Source organism: Mesoplodon densirostris, chromosome 9 (assembly GCF_025265405.1).
Source record: "Mesoplodon densirostris isolate mMesDen1 chromosome 9, mMesDen1 primary haplotype, whole genome shotgun sequence".
Lineage (NCBI taxonomy): Eukaryota > Metazoa > Chordata > Mammalia > Artiodactyla > Ziphiidae > Mesoplodon > Mesoplodon densirostris.
The window spans coordinates 63,937,005-63,964,879 of NC_082669.1; the positions used below are offsets into that span (position 1 = coordinate 63,937,005).

At 41.4% G+C, this 27,875-nt stretch overlaps 1 protein-coding gene across 3 annotated transcripts in view; it reads left to right on the top strand.

Annotated features, from left to right (window-relative positions):
• The window catches only part of SNX10 (sorting nexin 10), a 76,633-nt gene that overhangs the window by 41,713 nt on the left and 7,045 nt on the right, over nucleotides 1-27,875 (top strand). For all 3 annotated transcript variants that reach the window (XM_060107990.1, XM_060107989.1, XM_060107992.1), the window contains 4 exons: nucleotides 8,959-9,005; nucleotides 20,806-20,892; nucleotides 24,687-24,787; nucleotides 25,591-25,689. In XM_060107990.1, coding sequence (XP_059963973.1) covers nucleotides 8,982-9,005; nucleotides 20,806-20,892; nucleotides 24,687-24,787; nucleotides 25,591-25,689 — 311 coding nt within the window. In that variant the 5' untranslated portion in view covers nucleotides 8,959-8,981. The remainder of the gene's footprint in view (nucleotides 1-8,958; nucleotides 9,006-20,805; nucleotides 20,893-24,686; nucleotides 24,788-25,590; nucleotides 25,690-27,875) is intronic.

Sequence of the window (27,875 nt, forward strand, 5' to 3'; positions counted from 1 at the left end):
ACGCTGGGCACTTAAGCCACTGGGGAAGTAAGAACTCTGGGTTACGGTGCTGGCACCAGGCAGCCCTGTGGACATCAGCAGCTGAAGTCGGCTTCTGTAATTCAACTTTTCTGGTGGCTGGTTTCTTTAATATCTCAAGAGATCTTTTATTTACGTCATGGCTTCTGTTTAAGCATAAGCTCTGGTCCCTTAGAACTCCAGTTAAGACATCATTATCTCTCCCTTTTCTCATCATCATTTCCTAGCTTCAGGACCCAGAGAACTGCCAAGTCTTAGTGTTTCCTAGTCTAAATGCTGGGAGGGAGCTGGTGCCCAGCCCTCCCTGCTTTCCATGCCAGGCCATGCCTCAGGCACCTGGCTAACCTGTGCATGGGCTTCCCTGGAGTCTGATGCCCATCACTGACGCTGTTTCCTGTGTCCGAGGAGGGCCCCCCAGGTGATAGAAAACAGGGCTACCTGTAGAACTACCCCTCCAGCAAGACCCTGGCCAAGAACTTCCCCCTAGGGGAGATTTGGGAGGGCTATACCGGCCCCCACCCCCTGCCCCTATCCCCACTACAGACCTGCAAAGGACATAGGTAGCACCGAGAGCAGGTCTGGAAAAAACTGGCACTAAATTAAACTTTGAATTTTAAATAACCCCACTGATGGCATATCCTTGTACAGATGAAAGTAAGAAGCCAGTGATTTTTTTAATTTAAGTAGAAAAATTGCTGAACATTTAGGAGGAAATGAAACAAACACTGAAAGTGAAATTAGCTATTTGTTTTTTTTTTTTGGAGGGGGGAATAATAAAAGTAATTGAATACATTGTTTACTATCTTTTAAAAAATATATGGTTTTCTGGGAGTTCCCTGGTGGTCCAGTGGTTAGGACTTGGTGCTTCCACTGCCGTAGGCCTGGTTGGGGAACTAAGATCCTGCATGCCGAGCCATATGGCAAAAAAACCATATATATATAGTTTCCTTTTTCTTTTCCCACTTTCTTATTGGACTGTAGTTGATTTACAATGTTTCAGGTGTACAAAGTGATTCAGTCATATATATATGTACACACACACACATATACACACACACAGACTTTTTCAGATTCTTTTCCATTATAGGTTATTACAAGATATTGATATAGTTTCCTGTGCTATACAGTATCCTTGTTGTCTACCTATTTCATATATAGTAGTGTGTACCTGTTAATACCAAATTCCCAATTTATCCCTCCCCCGCCTTTGGTAACTGTAAGTTTGCTTTCTATGTCTGTGAGTCTATTTCTGTTTTGTAAATAAGTTCGTTTGTATCATCTTTTAAGATTCTGAATATAAGTGATATCATCATGGTTTTCTTACTTTAACAAATGCATTGTAAACTTCAGGAAAAATACAGAAAAGAAGGAAATAAAACAGAAATGACCACTGTTGACTTGTCACATGTAGGCTTCGGTTCTTAAATAAATAAGAAATAAAAACATACGTAAAAAGATCACTTAATACTTCTTGAACAGTCCCTACCATTTAATATTCTTTTTTTTTTTTTTTTTTTTTTTTTGTGGTACGTGGGCCTCTCACTGTTGTGGCCTCTCCCGTTGCGGAGCGCAGGCTCCGGACGTGCAGGCCCAGTGGCCATGGCTCACGGGCCCAGCCGCTCCGCGGCATGTGGGATCTTCCCGGACTGGGGCATGAACCCGTGTCCCCTGCATCGGCAGGCGGACTCTCAACCACTGCGCCACCAGGGAAGCCCTATTTAATATTCTTCTGTAACATAATTTGGAATGGCTACAAGGTGGTCTCTTCTGCAGCCCTACCATAATTCACTTTTCCTAGTGTACTACTTATGGACGTTTAGGTTTCTATTTTATTTGATTTTTTAAATGAAAAATACTGCATTGTGAACATTCATATAAAAATTAATTGCACGTCTGGCCAGTTTTTTTAGGTTGAGATTCCAGATGTGGAATAATTGAGTCAAAGAACATAAGCAGTTTAAAAATGCTTTTGAAACATATGGCCAAATTGTCTTTGAGAAATATTGAAATAACTCACATTCCTACCAGCAGCATTCAGTCCCATTTCCCATGATGCTTGCCAGCAATGGATATCATTGAAGAAACATTCTAATTTGATAGACAGAAATATGGCATCTCATTTTTATTTGCACTTATAGCAAGGTTAAACATTCAAAATAGATTATTGACCTTTTTATGAAAAAAATGTTACTTTTAATTGTGGTAAGAAACATAAAATTTACCATCTTGCCTGTTTTAAGCGCACAGTTCAATAGTGTTGAGTATATTCACATTGTTGTGTAACAAATCTCCAGACCTTTCTCATCTGGCAAAACTGAAACCCTATACCCATTAAACAAGAACTCACCATTTCCCCTTCCTCCCAGCCCTGGCAACCACCATTCTACTTTCTGTTTCTATGAATTTGACTACTTTAGAAACCTCATAAAGTAAGTGTAATCATAAAATATTTGTCTTTTTGTGTCTGGGTTATTTCACTTAGCATAATGTCCTCAAGGTTCATCCATGTTGTAGAGTGTGTCAGAATTTCCTTCCTTTTAAAGGCTGAATGATATTCCATTGTGTATACACACACCACATTTTACTTATCCCTCGTTTGTTGATGGACACTTGATTTGCTTCCACCTCTTGGCTGTTATGAATAATGCTGCTATGAACATGGGTGTGCAAATGTCTCTTTGAGATCCTGCTTTCCACTCTTTTAGATATATACCCAGAAGTGGGATTACTGGATCATAAGGTAATTCTACTTTAATTTTTTTAGGAACCTCCATACTATTTTCTATAGCAGCTACACCATTTTACATTCCCACCAGCACAAAGTTTCCAATTTCTCTATATCCTCACCAATACTTGTTTTCTGTTTTTTTGGTAGTAGCCATCCTTATGGATGTGAGGTGATATTGAGTATACTTCACAAGCTTTTTGGTCATTTGTACATTACCTTTGGAGAAATATCTATTCAGGTCCTTTGCCCATTTTAAAAATCAGGTTGTTTTCTTGTTGAGTTTGACCTTTATTGTTGTTGTTTTGTGAATTGATTGTTAGTAACCTTTGTTCATGTTTCTACAGGAATATTCTTTGCTATAGATTTGTAAGAGCTTTCCACAAATTAAGAAATATTAATACTTTGTCATACATATTATAAATATTATTATTATGTGACATTTGTCTTTAAATCCCTTTTCAAACATACAGCAGGTTTAATTTTCATATGGTCATGTCTATCACTGTTTTCTCAAGTTCTTTGTATTGTTTTTATGTTTATGTGAGGGTAGGGAGATGTTTACTAACCATACTACTAGGACCAATTCCTCTCGGTGTCCTAGAGGACTCCTTGGGGACTTCAGTGCCCTAGGGAGCATGATGGCCACAACATAAACTCCCTGGCATGGCCAGCCTTTCCCCTGTGAGGCAGTGAGCTGGTGAGACACAGGCATGGCACAACACGGCTCGCTCCTCTGTGCACACTTGAGGAGCCTCAGGCACAGGACAGGGTGCAGTGGGAGGAAGTTCTCCCTTTGAAGGGTGGGCACAAAGCTTTTGAGAACCCCAGATCAACACAGCTACTGGATGCCCCTGGAAGTAGCCACCCCCTGCCCCCCACTTCTTAGATACCTCTGAGACTGACCCAGGCTATTCAGCCAACTCCCCTTGGACCCTCTCAAGTGCTCCCTGGGGTTCCTATCTCACACCCTTTCCGCCCCTCTCAGTACCAAGGCTCTTGTCTAACTGTCTTATAAAATAACCCTCTCTGGAGGCAGAATTGTAATAGGAAAGGAACCAGGTATTCCCCAAGCATGGGTGTCCCGTAGTGGAGTCTCTTCTCTAAGACTAGGCAGGAAGCAGTGTCAAAGCAAGATGGTGAGACATGGAGGGAAATAATAATCAGATGGTATCTTTTTTAGTTTTTTGCCTTCTCCACACCCAACTTACAGGCCTGTCCCCAGCCTGAAGCCCCCCACTCTTGGAACCTGGCCACACTTCCCGAAGGGAGAAGAGGTTAAGTATATTTTGTTTGAGGGCTGACGACTACTCCTAACACAGCAAAGAAAAGCAAGATAACAAAGTCGTTTCCTTGTAAAAATACACTCATCTCCCCTTACTCTTAGGCCTTGTCCACCGTGAGGTTAGTTATGAATCCACCTGCACTTTATTCTGGAAACACATGAGGTTCCTCTTGGTTTCTGTATTGGAAGTACAGGAAAACGTGTCTATTTGGTTTATGAAATTGTATATTGTTATGGTGGGTCAAAAACTGTATATTTTTGATAAAACCAGTTTCATTCTGTTCAGGATATCCTTGCGACTTTGATGTAACTTCAGATCTTGTTTCGTGATTAACAAGTTTGTTGTTTGGACACGGGATGGTAGGAAAAACCAAAACTGTGCTACTTGAACCTCACCCCCTTCTATTTTCAGTTTAAAGAAATCTATAAACCGTGCTTGTTATTCCTTATTTCACCGGTGGAGAACATGTGTAACCCTTTTTCACTCCACTCACATATAGAGCCTAGTTTTGGTCGGTAGTTTGCTTGGCGGAGAGGAGACCACCATTAGGTATACAGACCAAGCTTAGCGATACAAAGGTTGTCCTCTGGTGATTTAAGAAAGGGCTTTTAAGGTATAGAACTGAAAGCACACTACTCGACTGCTCTGCAGCAGGGGTCGGCAGACTACCGTCACCTGTTTTTGTGGATAAAGTTTTACTGGAACACTGCCGGGTTCATTTGATTACTTACCATCTGCGGGGACTTTCTTACTACAAATGGCAGATTTGAATAGTTGCAGCAGAGTCCATGTGGCCTGCAAAGCCTCAAATGTTTACCATTTGGCCCTTCATAGAAAAATAGTACTGACCTCTGCTCTAGAGAATTCTGTTTGTTTCACAAACATTTTCTGTTTTATAGAAGAAATATTCCAGGGTGAAAAGTGGAGGCAGGTTTCTCCTGGAGTTTCTGGTTTTGGCAAATCCTACTGTCAAGGTGATGATGCAGTCATGAAGACACATGTTGAGTCTCTCAGAGGATTCTCCGTAGCTGCCATATTTCCCAGTAGGGGGTCACCATGTAGCTCTGTCATCTGTGTGTCCCCAACTCTAACCTGAATAACAGGTTTGAGAAATCATCCCTGTTGTTTGGAATGGCTGTGAGACTGACCAGTTCTTGTGAGGAAGTTAAGCGGGAGGGAGAATGGATTGCGGTGGGTGACTATGGACGTGTGCTGTGGTTTCCTGGTTGTGGTGGGGAGAGAAAACGCTCCAAGGACAGCCTTGTTGATGGTCACCTGGGGTCAGATCTCCACACTGGTTCCTGTTTAGTCTTTCAGTGAGGCAAGAATTCTCCATATCCATTATTTTGACAGGCATAGGGGCTAGCCTGGGGAATTTGGAAATCTAAACAAATGAAAAATTTTACAACCCACCAGGAGGGCATAGTCTATCAGGGGGCAGTTTCTGACTAGCGGCTTCGGTTTGCTAAATTATAGACATCTAACCTTTTCTCTCAAACCATTCTATCGTGCTATCATTTAATTTCCTTCTCCCCATCAGTAAATGCCATGGCAAGGTCCAGTACCAGATGACATTTCCTATTGCGTTATAAAGGTAGCATCTTTTCCTGCGTTTGAATCCGCTGTTTATTTTACATGAGGTAAAAATCTTCCATAATTTATGTTTGAGTCACTATTTCTTCTGTTGAATAACAAAAATTCAACCAAGTAGATTTAAAGATCTAATTAACATTATTGAACGATTCATGAATTGGGCAGCATCCCGTCTAGCAAGTAGAGGGGAGCTCCAGAGGGCTGCAGAGAGGGAGAGGTTTTCAAAGGCAAGACAGGCCATAAACAAACAAAAAGATTATTTCTGGCTTAGGTAACCTCCCTATGGGGGACAGAAGGAGTTACCTCATCTTCCTTTGGGGGGATCCAAAGGGTGACCTAATTGGTGCTGACTAGAAAATTTCACATTTTCTAGTTGGGATTACATTCCTGGGGAAGGTTGTAATGGCAGCTTGGTTAGGTATTAAGTCTTGGTTTTAGCACAGGTGTCTCCATTTTGGGCCTGTCATTTCTTTTTTAATACTTCTGATAGAATTATTGTGTTTATTTTTAAATGATTGTTACCTGAAAAAGTGTAAAATTAATTTGTGTTCACTGGAAAAATTCAAACAATGTGGAAGTGGATGGAGTGGAAAATGAAAGTCTTCTCCCCTCTAACCCCACCCCCATCCCTCTATCCAGCTTTAAAATATTAAAGCTTGACTGTGTGTTCTCTGTGATGTTTTGGAGCCAGTTTAAACTTTCAGCTTCCTATTTGTACAGTTTGACTTGGTCTCTAGCATCTCAGGTGGCCCTGTGAGAACTGTTGAATCCTCCTGCCTTGGGTGGGGGTGGGTGAAAAGCTCAAGTCCTTTGGGGAGAATTAAATTAAAGACCCCAAATTTGAACCGTTTGTCCAGCCACACAGTCATGGAGGCAGCCTCAGGCAATGGGAAGACCTGTGTTGGGAAGCAGACTGGCTTGAGTTCACACTGGACTAATTGAGCTCTCTCCCTCCCTGTGTGACCTGGGGCAACCTGCTCCCTCCAACCTTCTGTTTTCTTACCTGAAAAGCGAGGACACTCAAATCTCCCTCACAGAATGGTTGTGCAGTTTACACAAGAAAACGCAGATGTGCTTTGTTGGAGACATCCAGTCAACTGGGAGAAAGAGGATATACAAACATTATGATGCAAGTGAGGTTCATGCCAGCAGGGACTTGCACAACACGCTGTGTAATGAGGGTGAAGAGCTGGGGCAGGAGCGGGGAAGAGGGGTGGGAGTTGGCAGGACGATCTGGAAGGGGTGGAGGCATGGGGTCAAGGACCCACCCGATCAGTGTTTCGGCAGAATCCCAAGATGGAGGTAACCCATGGCCTAGCCTTCAGCCGATGCAGGGATTCCTTCAATAACCTGAACTCTTGAGCTGCTCCTCCTTCCAGCCTCCGGCCCTTTGCACACGCCAGTCCCTCTGCTTAAAATGCCTTTCTCCTGTAGCCTTCCTGGCTAAATCACACCACCCGTTAGGCCTCAGCTTAAGTGCCACTTTCTCAGTACAGCCTTCCCAGGCGACATTCCCCCACCTCCCCATTTAGTCTTTCCGTTCTTTCAAGAGGCTGTCCTTTCCTTTCCTTTCCTATCATTTCTACACTATATTTATGAAGTCATCTCGTAAGCTCTGAGTCTGCTCTGCCCTCCACTGTATGTTCTACTCCTACTCCAGCACATGGCACATAAATACTGAGTGAGTGAGTGAGTCAATGAATGAATTCCCCCTTCCCCAGCTACGTTCCCAGCCTACCTTTCTAGCCTAATCCCCGGAGAGCCTCTCCGTATTAGTTTCCTGTGGCTGCCATAAGAAATTACCACCAACTTTGTGGCTTACAACAACAGAAGTTTATTCTCTTCGCCATTCCTGAGGCCAGAACTTTGAAATCAAGGCGTTGGCAGGACTGTGCTGCCCCTGTAGGCTCTAGGAGAGAAGGCCTTCTTGCTCTTCCAGCTTCTGGTGACTCCAGGTGTCCTTGGCTTGTGGCTGCATCACTCCAGTCTCTGCCTCCATCTTCACATGGCCTTCTCCTCTGTGTGTGGATGATTTCTTCTCTTCTGTCTCTTACAAGAAGGACACTTGTCATTGGATTTGGGGCCCACCCACCTGCAAAGACACCTTTTCCAAATAAGATCACCTTCACAGGTTCCAGAGGTTAGGATGCAGACCTACCTTTTTGGCAGCTTCCCACCTTCCATGAGCCCTTTCCCTCAGCTGAACTGGCCTGGCCCCCATCTCTGGATTGTCCATCACGCTTTTCCCCCATCCTCTGTGTATGTCACTGTCACACCTCTTCCTCCTCTTTCCGTGAACACTGAAATTCCCCTGGGGGTCCCCTTGCTCGCTCACTCACTCTGGCTGAAAGGAGCTTCCTTCCCCTTGGAAGCACAGCCACTGCTCACGGTGTGGCTCACCCACCTCCTTCGGGAGCTCTTTCCTCTGCCTGCTCTGGGTTCTCCTCCCCGACACTCACCACGTGGGAAGCGCCCACTTGCTTCCTCGTATTCCCTGCAGTGCCCGGGATGTTCGTGGAGACTCAGGAAATACTTGTGGATGATAATAATCATCTGGAAAGTGGGGTCAGACTTACATTATCAAAATAAAGGCAAATCGTGACCATGCAGCCGTAGCCACCTTTCTGTTGTAAAATACCTGTGCATGCATATAGTGAGAGGATTCAATTTTTTTTTTTTTTGGCAGGGAGTAGGTGTTAAGTCCAACTAGCTAAGTGGGGTTTTAAGGAACAGTAGACAATCTTAGGAACAGGCAGGGCCTGGAATCAGCCGAGAGGCTGACTGCACTGACTGGAGTCTTGGAATCAAGGTGCCCATCTTCATCCCTCTTGGGGCCACACCATCTCTTATCTGAACTCTGGAGTAGTTTAAATGTCACAGGAGTGACCTGTCCCTTGAAAGCTTGGGTTGCTGGTGAAACCGTCAGGGCTGTTCTCGGTGGTGGACCTCCGGGCACCTTTTCCATTCTCTTCACCTCACTGCCAACCAGCATCCCCTGCTGCCCCTCATGGCCCTCTGCTCCCCAGCATCTCCAGCCTCCTCTGATTTCCCCAAGGCTCCAACTCCAGCCTGACCCTGCCTGGCCTTCAGTGTGAGGGCCGGTCATCATCTGGCTGTCTTGGCCTTGCCACGTCCTAAACTCCCAATTCCCAGGTGGACCGATGTTCCCCTTGGTTGGGTCAGCAGGAGACAGGGTGGGGGAGAAGCACAGGTATACTTTTCAGAGACTGTGGGAGGGCAGGCTCTCAGGGGGGATCTGGGTGGGAGGCCCTGAGAGGCATATCTGCTCCTGTATGGAGGTTCCAAATCACTGAGTGTTGGTATCTTATTTTTCAGGTCGATCGTGTCCTGTGTTGAAGATGTTTCCAGAACAGCAGAAAGAGGTATGTCATCAGAAATCCCAAAATAGATAATCCATGTGCTTTGACTCACTACAGGTTAGTTCTTCATTCTCTAACCATAAATCTGTAGAGGAGAGTCAAGATACCACAGGATGTCATAGAAGGGGGCTAATGAAAGAACAAAACAGCTGCCCTCCTGAACCTGCTGACCCCCACTCCCCAGCATCAGTGCAGCCTTCTTGGCCCTACCCAGTACGAAGACCAAGCATGCTTCTTCCTTGTCCCTGTGTTAAACAGTACTGGGACCAAGGTGCTTGCTTCAGGAAATACCTTCTCTGTGAAGGTGGCCAAACTGCAAGTCTCCACACTGCCCTCACTTCTGATACCAATTTCAAATTTGGAGGCTCCCCAGACCATCTTCAGTTTTGATAATTCACAAGAAAGACTCAGAACTCACTGAGAGCAGTTATACTCACTGTTATGGTTTATTACAGGGAAAGGATACCAGTTAGAACCAGCTGAAGGAAGAGATGCAGAGGGCCAAGTTGGGAAGGGGCCCAAATGCAGAGCTACTGCTTCTTCTCTCCACAAGGAGTCAGTGTGTGATAATTTCCACAGGGAAGCTCCCCTGTGCCTTTGGTGTCCAGAGTTTTTATTGGGGCTCATCCTGCCTGCATGGCCGACCTTTTTGTCCGCTCCTCCCGGGATCAGACTAATACCTTTAGTCTCTAGTTCCTCCAGAGGTCACAGCTGATACAGCGTGGCCCTAAGCCTCCATCATATTCACATTGTTAAGACTGTCCAGTGGCCAAAGCCCAGGCAAACAAAGATACTCTTGTCAGGCAAGACATTCCAGGGGCCTAGAGATCACCTCCCAGAAGCCAAGGGCAGAGGCCAGACCTCCTTTCAGGTAAGCTACACACCTGTATTGGCCTGAGAGCAGAGCTGTGCTGACAGCCGGCACTATGCCAAAGGCTACCCATGAAAGCAACAAAGACTTTTGTCCAATGAGAAGCTTTTTTTTTTTTTTTTTTTTTGCTTGGCTGGTTTAATCACGCTTTTTAAAGTTCATTTCAGTTAATAAAAACTAGACACAAACTTTAACCAACTGCATAAAGAAAGCATTATATTGACCTTACAAAGTCCTTTATAATAACTAATTATATAATAATATTATGACATTAAGCAGTTTTAAACTGGAAAGTCCTTCCATTGAAAAGGAAAATACCGTTAAGGAGAAAGAGGTATAATGCCCAGAAATTTACCTGAGCCTCTGTCAGCAAGAAATGAGCACAGCAAGACGAAATTCTGAATGTGCTGTGACATACTACTGTTCATCACGTATCAATTCATTTTCTTTGTGTGGCCAGAATTTCTTGGTTTCTCTCACGTTGCTCTTAGAACAAAGTCCAAACTCCTCTGTGGTTTCCAAGGCCCTGTATGATCTGACCCTGCTTCTTTCCCCAGGCTGTCTCCTCCTTCTCGCTCCACCCAGTGCCCTTCTCACCACCCAGTGCCCTTCTCACGCCTTATTCTGGAAACTGGATTGCTCTGTGTGCCCTGGGCCCCTGGGCTTTCACAGATGTTTTTCCCACTGCCTGGAATAATCTCTCTCCCCAGCCTTCACACCACCTTGACAGGCTGATGACTCCTTATCTTTCAGGCCTCAGCTTAGAAGTCAAGGAGAGGCTTTCCTCAAGCCTCAATTATCAAGATATTTTTATCTCAGCAGCTACCCCATCAGCACCCTGTAGTTAATGCCAGTTAGAAGTGGAGGAGGTTTTGGTTGAGCCTTTAAATATCCTAGTGGCTGGTGGTTGTTTAGCGGAAAATAATTCAAGTCCCACCTAACTGCATATATAAGGGCTGAATGCAATATCACTGATTGTTCTAGAATCTAGACCAGGGGGGCAGTGTGTGTGTAAGCCCTTTGTACTTGGTGCCCACAGGAGACATTGCTAATTAATCGTAAGGTTGACATGTGAACTGAGACCTAGTTACCATCCTTGTTCAAGATGCAAACGGCCCAGGACTGACATCTTGGTTCTACCTAAGCTGGTAGTGCCAGCTTAGAAGTTTGGTAAAATTTTTTTTTTAAAGATGGGGCAGGTAGAATGGGGAGTCGATTGCAGTCTCTCTTGTTAAAATAGCTTTATTATCACAATAAATCTAGAGAGAGGAGAACAGGGAGGGAGAGGCTCCCTTGTTAGCTAAACATGTTCCATTTGCACATTGGTTTGAATTCCCACGAGAGCAGTATCCGTGCTGATGGATCTTCCCCGTAAAAAGGCCTTGGCATCGGGCCATTGTAAAATTAAAATGAATTCAGATTCATTCATGCATGCAGCTTTAATTTACAATTAAAATATTATGGTTACATATTTTAATAAGAATAATTAGGTGGACCCAACTGAATCAACTCTTCTGTTTAATGAGACAGAACCCAGAACCCTAATGAAAAGGTAGGTGGCTGTGACAGGAGTTTCAGACGGCGTCTTGTGTGGAGCCAGGCGTTTTCGTTCTCTTTATATTCTAACACCCAGAATGAATAGGTTGATCTTCCTGCATCACTAAGGACCTTTGGCTTCAGCCACATTGAGCTCATCTTATGTGATATGTAAATAAGCAGTTTACACTCTTTCATGGAGTCTGACATTCTGGCCCCTCCAAGGAACTGTGTTTGTGTCTCTGCCCAGGGCTTGCTTGGTGTAAGTGGGATAGTCCTATATATGTGATGTGACTGGAAGGGTGGGCTGAAACCTCTTTTCTGTGTGTGTGTGTGTGTATCTCCCCAACTCTCCTGGATCATGATGGCTGAATTCTACCTTTAGAGATTCATACCTTTTGTATAAGACTTTTTTCTCCTTCAAAAGGTACATACTTTATATTGGATATAATGGTAATTAGCATTTATTGACACTTGAGTGACAGTAAATCTACAGCTCCATGGCAGGAGATACCTTGAGTGGAGCAGAACCAAGTGGGCCCGGGACAGTTCCAGGTGCCATGAGGACCCTGCCACACAGGGCCCTACAGGGAGAGATGGGAAGGATGTGCTGCTGTTTTGGATGTGTTGGCTCTAAGCTTAACATTTAAGTGTTCAAGATATACTTACACTGATTGATGGTAACATTTGGGCTTGCTCTAGGAAAGCATGGTTTTAATATTGATTTCTGATTGGAAACTGACTGAGCTGGGACCAGTGAGTAACGTTAAAGGATATCCCATAAGCAAGACCTCCACCTGGTGTCCTGCGGTGCTGGAGACTTTGAAGGGAAGTGACAAGACCAGACCCTTTCCCAATCCCCAAAACTCAATTTGTTCTTCCTTCCTCCTTTCCTCCCTGCCTATGTGGCGTGATGTAATAATAGGGAAAACTGGGCATGGGATATATGGGAATTCTCTACTGTCTTTGAACAGTTTTTCTGTATATTTAAAACTGCTCTAAAACAGTTAGTTTTAAAACAGACAACATTGAATTATACGTGCTCACACATAAAGATTTCTAAAAGACGGTGCAATGAATAAACCAAGGTACAAAACAGTATTTACAGTGTGCTCCCATTTGCATTAAAAATTATATATACATGTATATACACACACACATATATACATATATGCGCCAATTATGTGTATAATAGAAGAAGTAGATAAAAGTCCTAGATAGGCTGACAAGAAACTGGAAGTCCAGTAGGAGGGGACTTCATTTTCATGGTGTTCTCATCTGTACTTGAAATGATCTCTCTCTCTTTCTTTAACCACATACATATTTTATTTTTATAATAATGAAAAAATCTTATTTTTCAAAGGTAGATAAGCATTAGGATGTCATTATGTTACCAGTGTCAGTACCTGCTGGGCTCATGGTTAACGCTTTCAGATTCATGTTTCTGACTTACTTTCGCTTTCAAGTGCCACATGTATCTCTTTTCATAAAGCAGTCCCCTTGAGATGACCTCTTCCCTTCTTCCCTTCCTCCCTTCCTTCTCTTCCTTTACTGGTTTTAACTTTTCATTATAAATTTTAAACACACAAAGTAGAGAGACTAATATAATGAGCCCTTATGTACCTGAGGGTTCAAGAGTTAACACGTTATTAATTCATGACCAAGCTATCGCCCCACCGCCACCCATTCCCTCCTGCTACCACACAGTGAATTATCTGAAACGAATTTTAGGCACAGTGTAATTTCATCTGTCAATATTTTAGTATGCATTTATAACAAATGACCCTTCTTAGAAACAAACCACATTATCATACCTTAAAAAATTAACATTAATTCCTTCATATCATCAAATAGTCAGTGTTCAAGTCTCCCTGATTATGCTGAAAAAAAAATTGTATATTTGGTTGGTCTAATCATGATCCAAATAAGAACTACACATTGCATTTGGTTAATATATTGCTTAAAACCTCTCATTCTGCCCATTTTCCCCCTTGTGCCATTTATTTGTTGAAGAAACTGCGTCTTTTGACCTATAGATGTTTTCACATTCTGGATTTTGCTGATCGTGTCCTTGTGGTGTAGTTTAACACAGGTTGGCAATTATTTCTTGTTGTAAAAGATGAGTTTTTTCCACTAATGTATTATGAAATACAAAAAGGTAGCTCTCCTCAATTCTGGACGCTGCTTATGTAAAGAAACTCGTAACATCATGAATCATTATAAGTCATGTAAAAGGCAGGCCTAGTTGAATTTCATTCACAGCTATTTATCCCGACGTAATAAAAGCTTTCTTAAAAGTCATCGTTCAAAACTGCCAGAGAACGGCATTTAAACACACTCCAAGCTATAAAGTGACAAGTAACATTCCTTGGAGGATGTCTTTTAGGTTATTTGTCATAAATATTATTAGGAAATAAAGGAAGGTTACTTGATACATTCCTTGTGCCTTTCAAGCATGTTATTTATAGAGAATGTAGTGTGTGTGAAAGGGGCTAGATTTTAGTTTTGAGATTGTTATGTGGGAGTCCTGGATAGAACCCTGGTGAATAAGACATTGGTTAAATGTCAGTGCCTCGCACAGAACCGGGACTCAATACATTTTAATTGAATGAATGAGTCTCCAGTTCAAATACATAAACATATAAAATGGGTATATTCTTTGGAATAGGATAAAAATGGCCTGAGAAAGTGAGCATAAAATGAAACAAGTTTTCATTTTTGTGGTAGAAGATTCTCATCAAGGCTATGAAAAACTAATACTAACACCTAGAGATTCTTTGTTAGCTTTTGTCTGTACTCATCTTTTTGTAATAAGAATAAATATTTTTACAGTTAGCACACAGTTATGTTTACTGTACTATAAAAATAGTAGAAACTGTGATAGGTATGTAGTGACATATCGTTGTGGTGTTAATTTGCATTTCCCTAGTGGCTAATGATCTTGAACATCTTTTCATGTGCTTGTTTGCCATCTGTATGTCTTCCTTAGTGAAATGCCTTTTCGTGTGTTTTGCCTATTTTCTAATTGAATTCTTTGGTTTTTTTACATGTTGAGTTTTGAGAGTTCTTTATGTATTCTAGCTACAAGTCCTTTGAGGGATGAGTGATTTGCAGATATTTTCCAGCCTGTAATTTTTCTTTTCAACCTCTTTGCAGGAGGTGCAGGGCAAAGTTTAGGTTTGGCGAGGTCTAATTCAGCTCTCTTTCCTTACGTGGATTATCATTTTGGTATCAAGTCTAAGAACTCTGTCTAATCATAGGTCGCAAAGATTTTCTCCTATGTTTTTTTCTAAAAGTTTTATGGTTTTATGTTTCCATTTAAATCTACGATCCATTTTGAGTTAATTTTTACATAAGGGGCAAAGTTCAGGTCAAGGTTCATCTTTTGGCCTGGGGATGTCCAGTTGGTCCAGAACCACTTGTTGTAAAGGCTATCTCTCCTCCATTGAATTGTTTTTACACCCTTGTCTAAAATCAGTTGGGCATATTTGCATAAGTCTATTTCTGGGTTTTCTATTCTGTTCCATTGACCTGTGCCCCTCTACCCGTACCACACTATCCTGATTACTATAGCTGTATAGTAAGCCTTAACATCAGGAAGAAGGATTCCTCCTACTTTATTCTCTTTCAGAATTATTTTGACTATTCTAGGGTCTTTTCCTTTCCATGTAAATTTTAGAATAAGGTCAGCTGTATCTTCAAAAATTTTGCTGGGATTTTTACAGGGATTGCATTAAACTTATAGATCAATTTGGGGAGAATTTATCTCTTTACTATGTTGACTCTTCCAATACATGAACACAGTATAGAATATACTTACACAGATATATACAAAGAAGTGTATACTTCTTCGATTTCTTTCAATAGCATCTTATAGTCTTCAGCATACAGAACCTGTACATCCTTTGGTTTTGAATCTTCTTTATAATCAGTTGGTTAATTCTCAAACATTTCATGAGCACTTACTAATGAGTGCCAATACTGTGCTTGGTGCTAGAAATATAAAAATGAAATACAAGGCCTTTGAGAAGCTAGTGGGACAGAGTTTCAGAAGAACTTGTTGTTTGAACTGATGTTTTAGCTAATAGCAAAGAAAATAATTTTTTCCCCTCCAAAATAATGCCCTTTTGTGAAATTGGAAATATAGTGAAATCGGAGATTTATTATTTATTGTTGAAGAAGCACCCAGTAGAACATGTTTGAGAGCACAGGCTTTGGAGCAAGGCAGACCAGAGTTTGAAACCTAGCTCAGCCTGTTTGCCATTTGACTTTGGGCCAGTTGCTTAAGCTTAAGAAGCCTTATTTTTCTTATCTGTAAAAAGGGGGTGATAATATTACTGACCTCTTAGGATTGTCATAAAGATTAAAGGAAAACATGTATAAAACACTTAGCACAGTGCCTGACACATGCACATGCCTTGTTCAGTATGGTTATTTTTATTGTTGATTTATTCTCATATATCAGGGCTAAGGAAGAAAAGACGAGGTAGATGGATAAATGGATAAAGGTTGAACCTGGGGTGGGAGTTGGGGAGGGAAGGGGGTACACTGAAATTGAAGAGTGATTATTATAAGACAACACAGGAATTAGACTTTCAAAGAGTGCAGTTCTCTTTCTTCAGAAATTTGTTTTCACATGGAGAACAGTAGGGATCAGTTAGCTTAAATTTTTAATTCTACTCTGCCTGACTTCTTCCTTCATACTGGATATAATCATTAGGCCCAAGAAGTCATTAAAGTGTTTAATAAGGTTATTAAATTGACTAACTGCTGCTACTGAAGCAATTTTCATAGGAAATCCATATGATTCTAGTTATGGAACTTGGAGCTGTCCTTTGTGGCTGACAGGCTGTCAACATTCCTTTGAAGGATGGTGGGCAGCATCATGAGGGATGCGTCTAATTAAGAGATTATAGGTGAACCTTGGCTTCCTGGGTGTGCTATTCATAGCTGGAAGTATCGTGAAACTTCACTAATTCCTACTAATTGCAGATTGGGGGAGGGGGCCCATCTGAATTATAGAATATTTTAAAATAAATGTACTTTTATTACTTTCAAGTACATTTTTTTTTTTTTTTGCTGTACGCGGGCCTCTCACTGTTGTGGCCTCTCCCATTGCGGAGCACAGGCTCCGGACGCACAGGCTCACAGGCCCAGCCGCTCCGCGGCATGTGGGATCTTCCCAGACCGGGGCATGAACCTCTGTCCCCTGCATCGGCAGGCGGACTCTCAACCACTGCGCCACCAGGGAAGCCCTCAAGTACATATTTTAACTCCAACTATGCAAACAAATTGTTGTCTGGTACAAGTCTTAGGGGACTCAAGTTATTGGCGCTCTCAGAATGATTTTCAATTATTTCTATGTAAATAGGTGCTTCTGGAATTCTTTAGGGTGCTTGAAAACAGTTGATTCTCATAGACCTTAAACATTGCTCTTGTAGCCATGTGCTGTTAAATTGGCACACCCTTAGAGGAAGGGGTTTGTTAAATTAAGATAAACTTTAGACCAGCTGCTAAATAACTTATCATTAATTCATGGAGTCCAAGAACCCAAGTGGATGAGGTTTTTATTTCAGTTGAAGTTTGATCTCATCTTTTTTTTTTCCTGAAGCCAGTTCATTTATTCCTGCAGGCATGCATTTATTAATTAAATGATATTAATGGACTGCATTGGGTGTGCCAGGCACTCAAGTCATGCTGGACAGCCTAAACTACCCTAAAGGAGCTTAGCATCTAGCGGAGGAGGCCTGCAGGTAATTACAGTGCAGTAAGGCATGGTGAAGAGGGAGGATGCCCAAGGTCTGCCCAGAGGCGGTAGGGGCTTGGAGTAGAGTCAAATGAGTCAGACTGGGTGAATCTGAGGATTTCCAGAGGAATTCCAGAAGGATTTCTGGAGACTGAGTTGCATTTGGAAAATGGATTGGAGTTAGCAGAAAATAAAAGAAAGGACCAGATGATGGCGATGAAGGAAAAAGCAGAAACTGGGGTGAGGACAGCAGTGCAGGCAGAGAGAACAGCATGTTCAAAGGCATGCAGGTGTGAAATTGCATGTTGTGTATGGGGATGTAAGCTTCGCCTTTGGAGGTAAGGAGAGTGAAAATCATGAAAGGCTATATTGTGCTAACTACAGAGTTTGAACTTGATCTTGAAGGTTATGGGGCAGGTTTTGTAGGATTTTCAGCAGGAAAATGACATTAGATGTGTGCTTTGGAACCATTCTTGTTTTAATGTGGGGGATGAATTACGGGCCCAGATATCAATTAGCAGCCCCTGCATTAATGTTGGGCAAGCAGTCCTTGGGTCAAAGCACTCACAGAGGGAATAGAGTTGTGGGTGGATCAAGAAGGGTGAATCTGGAGGATGCGGTCAGTGAGTCAAATAGAGAAGTCCGGGGACTCTGGGTTTCTGGCTGGGGTTGCTGGGGATGAGATGAGGAGGAGGATGTGGGAAGGGTGTGGACTCTCTGTGCTCGTGGGATTTCCCAGTGAGCTGTCTAGGCAGGACGCTGGATATGTGGGGAGATGCCTGGATTGGGATGGAGAGAGAATCATCAGCTCACGCTGAGCACTTGAAACCATATGTTTGGATGAAGTCATCCTGGAGTCCTAACAGGGTGTGAAGAACAGCAGCCTGGGATGGCTCTCAGGGCAACAGCAACGTTGAAGGGAACGAGAAGGAAGAAAGTTCGCCATTTAGCACTTCAACCAAGTTAAAGATTTTCAGGATTGAAAAAGCATTTGGAGCCTTAGCACCACAGTTAATTTTGAGTGTTCATTTAAAGTGCATTGCTATGTTCTTAGGAGATTCTTTTTCCAGCATGACTTTAGAATATGTTTTCAACATATCTTTCCTACATAAAGATTAGTCATAATGAGTAATAATAATGGTACAATCCAAGAATTACAATCCACTAAGATGAGGAAAGTAGATTCTTTACTTTAGAATCTACAGTATTCATTATGATGTTCATTCCTTTTACAAATATTATGAGGGGCCTGCTCCAAGCAATTTCTGTGAAATCTTTAGGTCACTCTGCCTTTCACTGAAAAATTACAGTATTAAAGTGTTTGCAACTCGATTCTTAAATTAATAAATTTTTACTTAAAAAAAGATATATATCTGGATTAGCTTTTCTGAATTGCTTATTGCCAAGGTCTATGGGAAGACCTCTGTGCTTTGGGTTTATAAGCGTTTTCCTTTCTACATAATAATAGTTGACTGTCATGTAGCACTTAATGAAAATTTTCCCAGTGCTTTCACAGGTATTTTTTATATGATCCTCCTAACCAACAGCTGAGATAAGCCGGACAGGCATCATTCCTATTTTCCTGATGTAGAAATGGAGGCTCAGTGAATAAGTTCATAATTTAGGAAGTAAGTGAACCAGAATTTACCCCTGGTCTTGTGACCACAATTTCAGTGCTCTTTCCATGAAAAGGGGCATGTTACTCAAAGTGTAGATGTCAGTAGTTGGACAGTAGTGAACAAATACAGGGATTTTTTTGAGAACTATTTGTCATTACTACCCTCTTCAATTAATAACATGTTGAGTGTTCAAGGGGTCTGTGATGCTGTGGTAACTGTGGATTTTATAATTTTAGTTCAGAAACCTTTTTTTAAATGACAGGTTTGTAGAAAATTGACAGATGCATTTCTTTGTCTTTTCATTTTTGTTTAACCTGAGTGGAGGCCCACTATTTCAGTAACAGGTGCATATCTTCTACTGTTAATATGGAACACTGAGCTGTTGGAAATATTTAATTTCCCCTGTGAGATATTCAAGAACTTCTGCCTCTCCAGTGGAAAAGTGGAGCTGCCAGCACCCTGTGAGGGAGTGTGGCTTACATGTGACCTGATGACTAGCAGCCTTCTCCCTTAGGCTGGCTTCACGGGGGTAGGATAACCTTGTCAGCCCTTGTCAACATTCTGCCTTGCCCTGAGTGTGTTGGGGGCATTTGGAGGGTTAGCTGTGGTCTACCCTGGATTCTGGTCTTCTCTCCTATTCCTGACCTGTCTGTCCTTCTGTTCATTGATTCATTGGTGATTGATTCACTCCTTCTAAGAACTATGGATGTGTGAAAAGCACTCTGGGAAAATGAGTTACACACACACACACACGCACGTACACACATGCACTAAGGGCAGGGTGCCTGGGTTCTGTTTCATTTCCACCTCTGGGCAGGATCTACTTTACCCTGACCCAATCACACTATATGTAAGAGGCCTTCTTACTAACAATTGTCTTTATAGACCCTCTTATAATTTAGAATATGCTTTTAAGAAAAAATGGCCAAATGGTGAACTTGATAGGTGGCAAAAGCGATTTAAGGGAATGTGGACTATTTCTCTCCTCCTCTCTTAATCCTCTGTCCTGAAAAATTCTCATCTTATTATCTGCATAACAGAATGGAGGTGCTCCGTCCAGAAAACCTCATAACCTTTTTTCTTCTGCTGCTCTAGAGCGCTGACGGCCCGCTTTTCAGACGTGCCAAAGCAAAGCAGTAAGAAATGCCTAAAATTTCAGCCCTGAAGTCCTTTTTTTCAAAACAAAAAGTTAAAATATTTAAAATGAAATTCAGTTAGCAATGAATTGTTGTGCCAAACATAACACTTTTTTTGTTGTATGTTTTCATATTTTAAAATTAAGCTGATTTAATAAAGAGCACTTTTTAAAAAAAATATTGTATTTTAAATTTTACCCCCATTTCCTGTTCTTACTATCTTTAAAAAGGAACAAAATGATCTACTTTGTATTTTTTTTAACTTTTCTAACTCTTATCTATAACATGAGGTTGTTATGAAGATGAAATGATTGACTACATGGGAAGGTATATTTTAAAAATAGAAGAGTGTGTCAAAGGTGCTCATCTTTCTATTACTAAGTTAGTAGTGCTTATTCTCAGGAAGTCGGGGTGCACACACAAAGTCATTTTCAGCTCTCCTTGCTTGCTTTTCACATGACCTTTGTCACTCTTTCTTACTTGGGTTCTAGCAAGTGATTTATCAGGCAGGGCCTATAGTTTTAATTCAGAGAAATGAAGAAAGTAAGAAATGACCACTTTTAAAACTTGATAAAAATGTGAACCTATTTTTCATGATGCAAAATTAAAAGTCAGTTTTAGAGTATCTGTTCTTATTGTCTTCACATAACCTGTAAAACTATCCAAAAGTGCACCCAGCTCGGTTTTGTGTTATTGTAAAAATTCCATCTGTGGCAACAGCGTTTTTTAGACTTCCTGTGGTGCTTGATTCATTAACTTCTTGTTTTTTAAAGGATTACAACCACATCGGTTAAAGCTCATTTCAGTTTTCTTCTTGTACAGTCATTTCTCTCAGCCCTTCTTAGCCCTACTTGCAATTCTGAAACCTATTTCTTTGCTTGTGATGCCCTTACAGGAATTTGTAAGTGTTTGGGTTCGAGATCCTAGGATTCAGAAGGAGGACTTCTGGCATTCTTATATTGACTATGAGATATGTATTCATGTAAGTATGCTGTCAATAGTCCATAGAAATCATAGTAATTTTTAGGTAGCATACATTTGATGGGATACTATGATATACTTATAATTGAAATTTATAAAAATTTTTCGAATTCAAAGAACTGAATTTGAATGATTACAATTAGTGCTTGTCTCTTAAATGAAGTAGTACAATGGTTCCTAAAGTTCTTTATTTGAATTCCTTATTGTACCTTTGTTAATATTTTAATGTTTATTGCCTTCATGTATGAAGATGTGAATACATCTAAAATTCAGAAAGAGTTTTTATAGCTCATTAATGGTATTTCTTTATGATCTGTTATAGCATATTTCTGGAGACTATATTGCCTGATAAATCTTAGGTTTTGAGAGGATGTAGAGTTCTCTGGAAAAGAGATGTGCAGTGTTTTATATGTAGAACAGGAAAGTAGGAAATGAATATATGGAATTATTTTGCCTTAGTCTCAATTCTGAGTAATTAAGATAAGTAAATAACTAGAAATGATTTACTTTACTTGGAAATAGTACTGTATCATCATCTCTTGAACAGTGTTGTGTGGTGTGTCGCCTCCTCTGATTATCTTGAATGAGGGTCAGCAATCTTTTTCTGTAAAAGGCCAGGTAGTAAATACCTTTAGCTTTGGGGGCCATACAGACTCTCAAAATTACTCAGTTCTGTTGTTGTAGGGTGAAAGTAGCCATAAACAATATATAAATGAATGAGTATAATTGTGTTCCAATAAAAATTTATTAGTGAAGACAGGTGGCGGCTGGATTTGGCCCACAGGTGTTTATAGTTTATTGGCCCTTGATCATGAAGATAGTCACTTCTTTTGTCTAATTTAGTCCAGACTTTTCTTGAGAGCATAGAAATGGGCTCAGATTTTATCTGTGACTGTATAAACAGGTGAGATAAAATTTAGCCATCCTTTGATCTTCACATTGTTAATAGCTACATTGGTATATTGGGTAACCAGATACCACCCACAAAACTTCTCTTTTTTCTCCTTTCTTCCCTTTTTTCTTTCAAAGTTCCCCAACTTAGAAAATAAAGTAAAAACTCAGAACTACTTCTTTTGATGATTGTGTTGAAGCCCATTGCCAGGGTATGCCTTGTATTTAGATTTTGTTTTGGTTTTACTCATGAGGTCACACCAGATATGCATTCTGTGTGGAAAATTATAATACAAGTATGTAAGACTAAGCATTTGAAAATGAAATGAAATTCTTTAGTTGCCTTTTGACCTCCTCTAAAAAATTTGTGGGTCCTTATGACACACTTTATAGTAGGCATGAAATTTAATTATCTACAGGGAGTTAATGAAAGTATAGATCCTTCTCTTCTACATAAATAACATGACTTGAATTCAGAAATGTCCATCTAAAACCAGAACCATAATGGGTTCGACACATGTTATTTGGTGGCGGCTCTGGTGTTTCTCTGAGATGCTAATAAATTGACAATGAATAAATGTTCTTGGCTTGATAGATAGCAGAAACAAGCAACTAGATTTAGAGGAACTTAATAAATTAGTGATCTCAGTGTAGCCTGATCCTTAAGAGGCTTCTACGTATTGTTGTACGATTAGGAATGGGTGGGGAGACTGGAGAGTTCTTGTTACCCTCACTTAGATGCTGTACCCATAGAGCTTTGCAGGTAGAGAAGCTGGTGTTAAACACACTTAAATTAACCTCAGGGGAAATGATACCAGGCAACTCCGAAGTTGTAGCATTTACTTGGAATTTTAAGCTAGTGGACTGTCGAGGTGGGTAGTCCTTCATATATCCTCTCCTGAGCTTGTCCTGCAAATGAACGACTTATAAGTAGACCTTTGTCTGGTGTAGGCACCAGATGGATCTCCAGTTATTGCATGCACAGTGATTCTGAGCAGAGAAATGAAAAGCAGTTGAACTGAACTCCACCTCTGCCTGAGGTTCAAGAGGCCCTGCAGTGGCCTGGTTCTCTCTGGGGAGAGAGCACTGAGAGGATACTCACCCAGCCCTTGTTAGGGCATGAATTCTGGAGTAAACGGCCTGCTGCCTGAGTCCCTAAGGGTCACGTTAGAGGGAGACCCTGGTGTGCTTTTAAATCCACACACACAACATTATTATTTTTTTTATATATATAAATTTATTTTATTTATTTATTTATGGCTGCATTGGGTCTTCGTTGCTGTGCACAGGCTTTCCCTGGTTGCGGGGAGCGGGGCCTACTCTTCGTTGCGGTGCGTGGGCTTCTCATTGCCGTGGCTTCTCTTGTTGCAGAGCATGGGCTCTAGGCACGCGGGCTTTGGTAGTTGTGGCACGTGGGCTCAGTAGTTGTGGCTCGTGGGCTCTAGAGCACAGGCTCAGTAGTTGTGGCGCACGGGCTTAGTTGCTCCGCAGCATGTGGGATCTTCCCAGACCAGGGCTCAAACCCGTGTCCCCTGCACTGGCAGGCGGATTCTCAACCACTGCGCAACCAGGGAAGTCCCACAATGTTATTATTGTGCCACAGACTCCATCCAGTGCGTTTGCTGCCATATCGTCCATGACGGGATTTAGGCCAATAAGTATTCTGGGGGCAAGTCTCTTAACCTCTCTGTATCCTGAGGTTCTTTGAATTTTAGGAAGTTCAGGAATACCAGGAACTGTGCCATACATTTCATGGGAACGGTTAGGAAATAATGTACACCATCCCTGACACTTTCCAAGGAAAACAGCGGCTGTGTGCTTATTAAGTGGTAGGTTGATAACAGTTTTTGAAATGATATAAATCTTGGGGGCAAAAAAATTTCCCATTTGGCAGTGTAAAGATTATGAAATAGAATTTTGAAATTAATAGGCAGAATAGAGATCTTCTTACAAAACCAACAGACAAATAAGCCAGTCTCTTGTTTTACAGAAAGGAGGAACACACATATTTACCAGCCTTGTGTTTACCCAGAGGAGAAGCATTGCTGTTTTGCTTTGGGTAGGGACTCTGAGGGTGGCTTTTTCTAAGTTTGCCTTAAGGTAGCTGGAAGGAAACCAATGTCTAGTCACTAATAATACTATTAAGAGATAACATTTGCCATGTGCATATTATCAATCCTAATAACAACAACCCTGTGAAATTGGGATGTACTATTTCATCCCCATTTTACCATTCAGGGAACTGGAGTTTAAGTGACTTGCCTTACAGCAGAGCCAGGACTGGAATTTGGGTCCTCCATGCACATACTCATCCTGTGTACCACATGTCTCTTTTTACTTGATCACGCTTCCTTGCACATCTAAGTAGAGAAGGGAAATGCTGATCTCTTGTTTAAAAGTGATTTCAGGATTCTGGGTGATTTGTGTGATCTGTGGCGATGGCCATATCAAGGACACAACAGCTTCTTTGATGTCATGTGAAGGACAAGGAGAAGGTGTTTCTAATCCCCAAAGGCTTCTCCACAGATGGATGGATGGGGTTGAATGCAGTGGATGACCCTGAGCTCTTATTGGTCATTTATTCTTCAGGATTTATTTAATGTTTATGATTTGTCTCTGAAGGGAGTACTAATAGGTGAGCGGGAAGCTACTTCAGGACTCAGGGAAGTGCAGGGTCATGCCTTGCCCCAGGACAACACTGCTCATTTATGTCACCCCAGCTGTCTTCATGGATGCTATATTGGTGGGTTATGTGCACTATTTGAGTCTGGCATAAATGCAAATGTATTTTTGATTTTTAAAATCCTACTTTAGATGAATATTGGGGGCATATAGGGAGTTATAGATATAAGAAAAGCATTTTTTCCTCAAGTGAGGCTTATATTTTTTGTTTTCTTTAAACAGACCAATAGCATGTGTTTTACAATGAAAACATCCTGTGTACGAAGAAGATATAGAGAATTTGTGTGGCTGAGGCAGAGACTCCAAAGTAATGCATTACTGGTGTAAGTGATTTAAAGAGTATATTGAGGAGACCTTATTATTATATTCAATATTTTAAAATTTGACATGCCACTATATATAAAATAAACAACAGTGATTTACTGTATAGCACAGGGAACTATATTCAATATCTTGTAATAACCTATAATGGAAGACAATCTGAAAAACAATAGAAAACACCTGAAACTAACACAGTATTGTAAATCAACTATACTTCAATTAAAAAATTGACATGGGCCTCCCTGGTGGCGCAGTGGTTGAGAGTCCGCCTGCCGATGCAGGGGATACGGGTTCGTGCCCCGATCTGGGAGGATCCCATATGCCGCGGAGCGGCTGGGCCCGTGAGCCATGGCCGCTGGGCCTGCGCATCCGGAGCCTGTGCTCCGCAGCGGGGGAGGCCACAGCAGTGAGAGGCCCGCATACCACAAAAAAAAAAAAAAAAAAAAAATTGACATGTATTAAGATATATAAAATATGAAGGATTTTGTAGGCTTTCTTCTTGATCGCAATATATAGCTTTAGTTAGTTTTTTTTGGCTACTGCATCTGAATTCAAAATTTATCACTTGGATTATACCAACTTGTATGAGTATTGACCATGAAAGTCCTCAAAAATGTTTTTAAATGTTTTTTTTGGTTTAAGTTAATTGATTTTCTCACACCCTTATTATATAATATAACCATATAATATGTATATAATAGTTGTGTGATAATTATCATGCACAATTTGCTTTCATTTTGAGGGATTTCTGTAACTAAACCACCTTAATTTGATGATTAAAAACATTTTTTTTCTTTCTCATAAGACAACTGCCAGAACTTCCATCTAAAAACCTATTTTTCAACATGAACAATCGCCAGCATGTAGATCAACGCCGTCAGGGTTTGGAAGATTTCCTCAGAAAGTAAGTATGCAGAAACTTTTGCAGCCAGATGGGAGATATGAGCACAGTGCTTTGCAAGAGTTGAGCGTCCTGTGATCAAGTCGGGGAGAATGTTTCTGTTTCTAAAACACTAGTAATCTGCTCTGGAGGGACTCTCAGTAGTTCATTTCCTATATTAGAGCGCCATCTTGTGGCTCACATCACACAGTGCATATTCGGGACCAAACTTTCCAGAAAGAAAACAATAAACTAATTGAATCAGATAATAAATATATACTCCCTTAAGCTATAAAGCAGAGCCAAATTGCTTGGGAGTTTAGCTGACAAAAGTAAAATTTGCCAGGAAACAAATGTGCCTTATTAAAAAGGCACTTCTTAGAAATTCTCTTTATTTACAACATTTAGGATCGACAGACCAAAATCAGCTCTACGATGGGCTGCTAATACCCTTCTGAGCTCCTCTAAGTGAATACCTTAGTGATACTCTTTGGAGAGAATGTTTATAAGGGAGTATTAATTGGTGTTTGAATAGTCTCAGTGGGTTATTAACTCTGGGGTACTTGGTGATGGTTGGTACTGCAGTGAAAGTGACTTGAATTCACACTGCTATAATTCCCCTTTTTTTCCGCTCTGGAATGCTGGAATACCTACCTATCCCACGGGACAACACAGTGGTTTGCACACAGACCCTAAGGCCAGACTGCCTGGGTTCAAATCCTGCTTCTGCTACTTATTAGCTGGGGACTTGGGCAAGTCTTTTACCTCCTCTGTGCCTGTGTTTGCCCATCTATAAAATGGGGTAATAATAGTATCTACTTCATAAGGTTGTCTAGAGGATTAAATCAGTTAACGAATGTAAAGCACTCACAACAGACTGACATATAATGTGTGTTATCCAAGTATTGGCCATTATTTTAATGCACTTAAATGAAATAGCTTTGAGCTAATTTTTCTATCTTCCTGTTTTGTAGATAAGGAAATAGGATGAGTCCTATGACCCCTAGTTAGTGGCAGGGCCCAGTCTCCTGAACTGTCTTTTTCTACTAGCTTCGGGATCTGAAGCCGTCCCCTTTTGAGTTTCCTACACGGTAACTTTGAGCTAGCCTGAAATAATATACTGCCCTCTCCCCATATGGCTCACTCATCAAGGGTTTGGGTGTTAAGTATCCACATGAATATTAACATTTATTTCTATTAGATTGATATCATGCTTTTCCTTTGAGGGGGTCATGGAGACATACAGAAACATCCAAGATTATAAATTGAGGGAGGGTTGGTAGAGAAAAAGAAGGCAGAGGAATAAAAATGACAAGAGACCAGAAGAATTGATTAACCGAGCCAGGTTCTCGGAAAACCTCACAGTGGTGTTCTTTGGGGTATCATAGGCATGACAAAGACCCCGTCAAGTTTCTTCTGCCCTTTCCCTTTGGGGATAGCTCCAATTTTAATTGTCTGTATGGGACCCAGGTGGCTAATGGCCTCTCCCTTAAGACGTGGTCCCCACAGCCAAGTTTGCAGAGTGGCTTGTCGCTCCAGATGCTGCTCAGGGAAGCTGCAGACTGGCCATGGCCAGTGAGGCCTGGACAGAGCCAGTCAAATCCTGCAGTCCCCACAAGCGTCAGGGAGCTACATGTTTTTGGTAGAGGAATCTCCTTATTTGAGATCAAAGGACAGCCTGTGTCTCTATATTTATGTTGCTGGTTAAGTGCAGGGCATGTGTTTTTCGACCAGGAATCACTTCATTGTTTTAAACATGACCTTTCCTTGCACAGTTGGTCAACCAGATTCATGCCAGAGTGAGGGTCACTGGCTGCAGAGGGGTTGTGCTTAGTTACTCGAGGTTGTTTGGGCATGCTGTGTCGTTTGGCAGTTTTCTGGTTGAATTTGATGCAGAGGTCATAATGGAAAGTGTCGTGGGTCAGGGGCTTGAGGAACTGGGTTCCAGGTCTCCTGTGAATCTTGGCTTCTGATTGTTTTCTGGCTCTTCGACCTTGGAAAAGTCACTTCATTCCTGTGAGCCTTGGTTTGCTAGAAAGAATGCAATAATGTAACACATGTATTGCCAACCTCATGGGTAGTTAAGTCATTCAGAGGATGGCTTGGAAAGGACTCTGCAAACCTATTTATTAAGTGACTGCTTTGGACCAGGCTGGGTACTGGGGATATAGGACTGCACAAGATGGACACATATCCTTGACCTCTTGAAG